At 35.9% G+C, this 7808-nt stretch overlaps 1 protein-coding gene across 1 annotated transcript; it reads right to left on the reverse strand.

Annotated features, from left to right (window-relative positions):
- Positions 1 to 1628: 1628 nt before the first annotated feature.
- Positions 1629 to 7801, reverse strand: LOC121429174 (gamma-aminobutyric acid type B receptor subunit 2-like). The gene is made up of 9 exons (XM_041626108.1): positions 7726 to 7801; positions 6793 to 6943; positions 5963 to 6095; positions 5180 to 5293; positions 4687 to 4809; positions 3988 to 4165; positions 3176 to 3339; positions 2155 to 2358; positions 1629 to 1791 (listed from the first exon to the last, which is right to left on the reverse strand). The coding sequence occupies exons 1-9, from the start codon at positions 7787 to 7789 to the stop codon at positions 1729 to 1731; spliced, it is 1194 nt and encodes a 397-aa protein (XP_041482042.1). The 5' UTR covers positions 7790 to 7801; the 3' UTR covers positions 1629 to 1728.
- Positions 7802 to 7808: the final 7 nt, after the last annotated feature.

The following is a 7808-nucleotide window of genomic DNA, read 5'->3' on the forward strand; positions in this document are numbered from 1 at the left end:
CATGTTGTAGTTGGATGTGATAATAATACACCTATTGCACTCATAAGTCTGCTAGGAAATTTAATTGAAACCGATTCCCAATCGTAATCGAGTAGATATGCAAAAGAAAATCAGAAGGTAAATTTAGTAGGGAAAATTTTGGCGACGAAAATCCCTAACTACCTTTAAAACATTGTTACCCAGAAAATTAAGTTAGTGATTAATCATATTATTTCCCATGAATACTGCTTCCAAGGTTTCAATTCTTCTTGTTATTTAAATTACAGTGCAATTTCACTAGCTGCAAGTATAGTGCTTTTTATAGACAGAATCATAAAGAAACATTCCGAGCATTAACATTTATACATACAGTATTCAAACAGGCAGAAAATAATGCACCCAACAAACAAACAAAAAAAGAGTAAAAATTATCAACAATGTAGAACTAAAGAGTGTGAGAATTCCCCCCCCCCGCCCCTTCGTAATCAATTCTTATTAACCGTCAAAAGACAAATATATTTCAGTTTACATAAAAAAAAAATATGCGAAGCCGGAAGTCTCCGCAAATAAATCGACAAACATCTTTATAGAACAATGAGTAAAACGATCTCCTGGTCCCTCGACCAGCCCCCTTCCTCCCACTCTCACTAGCTTGAGTATCCCCAAACATACATCCATATTAATGATAATAACAATACACATCATTTATTATGCGCCATTTATCTAGTAAACTATTCCGAGGCCAGAGGGTTAGGAAAAAAACACATTTAACAAAAGTAAGAGAAAAACAGAAAGGATTTGAATACTTTTCAAATGCTTCAAGAGATTAAATTGTTCGGATCTTCAGTGGAAGAGCATTCCAGAGAGATGGAGCTGAAGATGCAAATGCCTTTTCTCCTTGGGTTAAATTTGTTCTCTGTACATTTAGCTCTTTGTTAGTGGAGGAGCGGAGATTTCTTGCGGGAGTGTACTTTGAGATGAGGATTTGAAGGTATATATGAGACAGACCATGTAAATACTTTCCATGTGTGGAGTAAGATTTTGAATTCTATTCTTTTAGATACCAGTAACCAGTGAAGACTTTTAAGAATTGGAGTGATAATGGGCGAAACGAGATTTTCCACTGAGGACCCGAGCAACAGAATTTTGAGCAAGTTGTAGACTGGCGAGTTGATATGATGTAGTCTTAAACAATAAAGCATTGCCATACTTCTCCTTATAAAGACATGGTATAATACAATTAAAAAAAGAATCATATTAACACGCGTAATCATCGATAATTTTTTGTTTTAAATCATATTTATTTCTTCCTCATATCACATGTAAAAAAAAAATATATATATATAACATGACATTAAAACTTAATTGTTTCAAGTTAACACATTAACATTTTAACATGGTGAGAAAAGGAATATACATGAATTTCAAATGTAAACTTAAAATTAATCTGCTCAAATTTTTTTTAACAACTTATAATCACGAAGGGATAAATACAGAACAGAATCCGGGTACAACAGCAAAAATCTAAATTACGGAAATAAACTTATAATCTGTATATAAAACTCAAAATTCTCCATACTCTTCAATCAAACTGATTAATGAGGAAGTTATATTAATAAAAAAAACATACACACAACTTCGAAAATGGGATGACGTAATTATCGATAATGGGATGATGCAAATGTTGCATGATGGGATTGGTTAGTACATCCGCTATTATAACATAATTCTATGTTATCCCTCGCAATCTTAAGAGACCACTGAAGAGAGTCGTTCATACTCAATTCGAAGGGCTGTCAGTTCTTGTCGTTTCTATATTTTGAAAAGAAAAGAATATGTTTGAAATGTGTCGATATGAATTGAAGTAAACATGAGATTTGAAGTGTCGAGAAGCGACATCAATTTAGTACTGAATTGTAAATATCCTGAAAATAATTGTATGATTAAAAAGCTTGGTGCATTGAATAATGAATTTAAGGAGAAGCTGGGATGCTACGACCAGTTACACATTTATTCTTTTCGACCAGTTAGCCTATACATTTAATTACATTTACGATTTTCTTTCTCTTTCGTTGTATGTAGCAATTTGTAAATTTTGCCAACTTTTCTTTCTCGTTGACTTTTTCTTATAAGGGTAAGAAAAATATCATTTTTTTTAATCAATCAAAGAATCACCTTTTCCAATTCCTCCGTAAGCTGATTTATTCCCTCGTCGGCAGAACGGAAATGAAAGGCATGGTGGGATGACGGAGCCTTGGATGACTTTTCAGTTTTCTTTATCCCACGAGAAGATTTCTGCGTCATATGACTAGAGCTCAGCGTCATTTGACTCGAATCAGAGTCACCATGACCAAGCTGACAGCAGCACAATGGCCAAATCTGTGTTTAAGGAACCGACATCGCGTTATACGTTATTCTGTGGGATATCTTGATCTTTTTTAATCTATTCAGTAAGTCTCCGTAGGCAAATAGCAACCATTGTATGTGTCTCTCTCCTCTTTTCTCTTCCTTTAGGGAGGTTTACATTTTACAAGCTATGCTTTTGAGTGAATCTCCATTTACACAGATACCTTTCTTCTATTTAAATCACATATAATTTGTCTACAAAAATGTACGATATTTTGTATATATATTCATATGTTAATTATCATTGATGTTGTTGAATATGATTATAATGACAATTATTTGTATCGTAAATATTTGTTATAAATGTATGAAAATGATTTGTATCAATATTTATGTAATTTCTGTTGGAAATAAATCTGAAACTGAATATATGATGCATTTGTCCTTGTAATTCATTTAAAAAACGTTATTCATAACATGATCAGATTGTTACAAAACAAGAAAAAAGCAATATCAGCATCGAAATCAAAACGAAATCAATAATATTCAGACATGATCTCATTTAGTTAAAATGATGATAATAAAGAAAAAATACATAAACAAAGAGAGGGGGAAACAGAGAAATGGGACAAGCAATTTCAAAAATATCATAAAGAGGCATCAAGGCCAAGGCTTACAGGGTCGGGATTTCAGCGCTTGTTCTTGTTGTTATTAGGGGCAATTTTGTGCTCGCCTCGAGCGCCCTCCGTCATGTAAAAAAAAAATCATACACCATTGCTTGCCCCCCCCCCCCGCTCGTCATTTCAAGCTGAAAATGAAAATGGTGAATGCCCTTTCCGAACATCCTTACCTTCGGTACGAATACCAGACACAGAACGGTAGTGTTCGCAAAGAGAATGGCACAACTGAAGATGATGAAATAGACATCGATCTGGTACATGAACACGTTGATCATTGGAACGGATATCGCCATCGTCACCGCTATCGTATATACGGAGAACGCAATGTATTTACCTGGGATTGTGGATAAAAATAACCTTTCGGTCAAATTCCGGGGAGAGCAGAAGAGATTTCTGCGACTATTTTAAAGTTTGAATGATACGAGGGGGGATAATCTGACGCGTTGGCAATTCTCTTCAGCTCGAAGATCGTGAACGCCGAGTAAATGTCAATAGTTCAATTATGACATAACAACCATAGTAACGACAATTCTGATAATATAAAAGAATATTTTGGTAATGCCAACAGTGACCGGTATGACTGATGTTATACCCTCCCAATAATAGACAGATTTACTTTTCACTTTTATATCGGTTTGGGGATCATAGGTTGCTGATGTTGCTGCGTGGCAAATTCAGGAAGCGTAACAAATTTTACATATAGGAGGCACTAATTTTTTTTTTCTGCCGACGGCACAACACTTAAGTCGACAATATATTGTAAGGGAACACAAGCTCGACACCATCATTAACTATAGCAATAGAATCCTAATGGGAACTTTTGAATTACAAGTTCCTAAAAAGACATCACACATGCAGAGAGCAAGGTGAGATAATGGACTGATAATTTTGTATGACGTTATCATGTGGACGTTGGCCCGTCGCGACGCGTCGGCCTGCGATCTTTAAGTTGGTAATACATGGAAGTTAGTCAAGACCTTACTATCATTCAAATAGGAGACGGTCACATCTCTGGTTTCCCAGGCCAGGAAGATACCAAACATGAGAAGGATACCCTTGATACCGTACATGATGAGCTGAAAGATGATCTGATTGGATGATTCACATGTCCGCACAGTCGGTACGATGTACAATTCTTTGTCCGGGTCGGCCGAATCAAGCTAAAAAGAAGAACAAAAATTTGGAATTCTCTACCGCTTGAAGATGATTGTGATAAAAATTGAGAATCTTCTGCTTTAATATCAATCTTTAAAGTAAGAAAGCCCATCCTAACACACGTGCATGTGTGCAGCAATTTCTGCTCAACGAGGACGGTAAAGAAACCCACTCTGTATAACTGTCTGCAAGTGTGAACACACAATCCCGTTTTAGTATTCCAGGTGAAACGATTCTATTTGGGAATTCACCGGTAACCGAGGACGTTAGGGGCAATTTATCGTCGATTTGCAGTTGAGAGGCTAGAACATCGGGGATCATTCCAGTTTTCGAAATGTCCCCGGTGCAATCACTTTCTCGTCTCCGATTGTAAGGGATTTAAAACACACTCTCTCACACACACTAAACATACACACATCCTCGTGCATCTGCGCAAACCCACACATTACCACATTCACATCATACAGCAAATCTTATTCGGTACATGGAATAAAAAATTATATATTTTGCATCATGCACATAATACCTGAGCGTTTAAAGAGTGTGACGCCACGTGAACGTCATCGACCACTACTCGAAGCATGATGATAATTATGTCAGCAAGCACCAATGCGCAAACTCCAAGAATAAGCTTGGAATCTGGCAAGTTCTACAAAATAATGCGAAAAAAGAAGAAAAAATACAATTAAACCTTGAGTAATTTCATCAATACGGAAGAACAAAATAGAATATTCGACAAGTTAATTCTCATCAACAATTTGACCATATAAACATGTCTTGAATACAAGGTCCAATAAAATTATACAACTTAAAATACTCAACAAAAATAGTCACGTTTATCGCATGCCCACATCGCCCGAAACAAGTTACTTACAGATACAGGTGAGTATATTACCAAATTCTATACCTAACCTCGATGAAGAAACCCCATGAAATTCCGGTCTTAAAAGAGAAAGAATCAACCGAGTTAATTTCAGTAGTTTGGAATTGCTTGTCTGTTCACACTTTACAAAACTTACAATCTTTTTGAGTCTTTCCACGGCTTTCTTGAAAATTGCATGGATACGATAAGTCTTGCTGAAGAGAGCCCCCAACGATAGAGAAATGCCGATACTGATGAGGCCCGTCTGGACCTAAGTTAACAATGAGTATATTTTTAATTATGACAATGGCATATTTGTGATGACGAGAGGCACATTTGGATTGTTTCAATAACCGTTTGATTAAAACGTATCAAATGAAGGTGAGGAAGTATTTGAGTGTGTCATTTGATTTGATTTGATTTATTGTTTCACATTCCACAATGACATACATCTTGAACATAATTATGAGAATATGATAACAAAATACATAGGCCTAATTGTAGTGTTTTACAAAGAAATGCAATATCGTGAAATATGAGGAACCTATCAAAAAGCAAAGTTTGTCCATCATAAGATGGACATGAGTATTTTTCTATAATAATAATAATTAAAAGTGGTCTATAAAAACTGATATTTTATTACGATTGCACGCTTTTCTTTTCGCTACTTGAAAAAATATCATCGGTGGGGGGGGGGGGTCGCCAAAAGGGATAATCGAAATAAAATATGATGACAGATTCACATTGACAAACATAATTCCGATGCTGGGCGTGGTAGTTAAAGTATGTTTTCTTCCTACGATAAATAGTTGTACGATTATAACGAATAGATCTGAGTGAATCAGAAAAGAGGATAATCAGGTGATGGCCAACTAAGCTCAATATATTATGGGAATTGATATGACAATATGAAGAGGAATTTACGTAGGCTTGAACGTACGTGACACAGAACGACGATACTACGTTCGCTGTAAGACGATGAGTCGAGCCCAGGAATGACGGTAGCAATGTAAAGCATCAGACAACCGATAAAGATTAGGTTGTTAAGTATCGGACTTGATATTTTGATCGTTCTGAAAAAAAAACCAAGAAGTTAATTTTGCTTTGTTTTCCTTGTTGCATATTTTCTCAAATTGATCAAGAACGTCCAAGAAATACTTAAACAACGCTTGACGAACTCAAGAATATAAAAAATTATTGTCAGGACTTTGTCGAAAATTGGTGAATTGAAAACAGAAGTTCGGTCCTGGACTCCTGGACTTTTAAACAGAAATATGGCGCAATATGAAATATATGGATAATCATTTTCATTACCATCGTCCTGGGCTCAGTAACACAAAGATTAGCGATCAATCGCTAAATGGACTGACCAATCAAGATCAATATGTTAAACGCGCATTTGGTTCAAAACACTGACCAGGAACCAATCAGAAGTGTTCTTTCACATTTGCTATTCAACGCTAAGCTTTGTGTTACGGGACCCTGGACTCAGGACAAACAACTTTTGAATTTTTCGTTAGCTCCGAAACTAAGGACGAAATAAATTCTCGATAAAGACCCTCCCAGTTGTTCATTGTCATCTGGCTGGCATTTCTAATCCATTGACTGTGTCGCGTCGCGGTGCAAATTCCATCTTGTAATATAAACGAAAGCGACTCCGAACCGACCGCTGTTATTTAATTCGAAACAGTTTGACTGGTTTGGAGTTGGTTTTGCGGTTTGACTGTGGCATATCACCATGGCGAGGTAATATTTCCCTTCAAAACATACCTATACTCCCTGTAATAGATGTTGAGTGCGAGGAAGATGAGTGATAACACGATCCCGACTCCTGACAGAGAGTAGATGACGATCTGAACACCAAAGGAAACTCTCTCAAAAATGGGTTGGTAGGTGATCCCATCGACAGGTTGCCTCCCATCTGCAAGTATTTTTTTTTCGGAAAAACGCAGTGTGATCACCATGAATTTTAAAATACATTCTTAAAATGTTGGGCAACATGTACTGTCCACACAACAACTCTGGCTAGTTTCCAACCAATACTGTGTAGTTTTCTGAGAATTGGATAAAGTTTTAACAAATTGTTGTGTGGACAGTAAATGTTGCCCAACATTTTGAAGAGTGTAAACATCATAGTATGATTTTTTTTTCTATATTTCAACCCGCTTTTCATATTCTGAATCTCCTCGTAATATTCTTACATTTCCCAACATTTATCTTACTTTATTTTCAACGTTCGTCTACTATCGGTTTCTGTTGTTTTCAGTCATGTTTGTTTGTGGTGTTGTATTTGTAATTGCTCTGCATTTGATTTTTTCTCTTTGTTTTAAAAATTCTTCTCGATCTTTTTCATCCTCCCCCTTCGTTGTCATCATCGTCCTTTTCTTCTTATTGTCTCTTCTTCTTCGTCTTCTCCTTTTCCTCCTCCCCTCCTCCCTCTTCTTCTTCGCCTCTTTCTTGTAAATCTATCCTAATTCATTATCAATAGTAATTATGTCGTACCGAATAGTTTCTTTCTTATCTTATTCCTTACATTTGCTCCTGTAAAAACTCATCTATTTGCTATGATATTGCTTAAATTGTTTTGTATCGCTTAAATTGTTTTGTAAAACTTAATTGTATCACCTAGATGTTATGTTGCATATTTATGCTGAGTGCAGAAATAAAATAAGATCAAAATAAAATCAAATTCTATATTCCAACCTTTCCACGTCACCGATCTATTCTCCACGGAACGGAACATTCCATCCTTATTTGAATAATCCATGATCTTTAACACATTATTG

The sequence above is a fragment of the Lytechinus variegatus genome, chromosome 15 (genome assembly GCF_018143015.1).
Source record: "Lytechinus variegatus isolate NC3 chromosome 15, Lvar_3.0, whole genome shotgun sequence".
NCBI lineage: Eukaryota > Metazoa > Echinodermata > Echinoidea > Temnopleuroida > Toxopneustidae > Lytechinus > Lytechinus variegatus.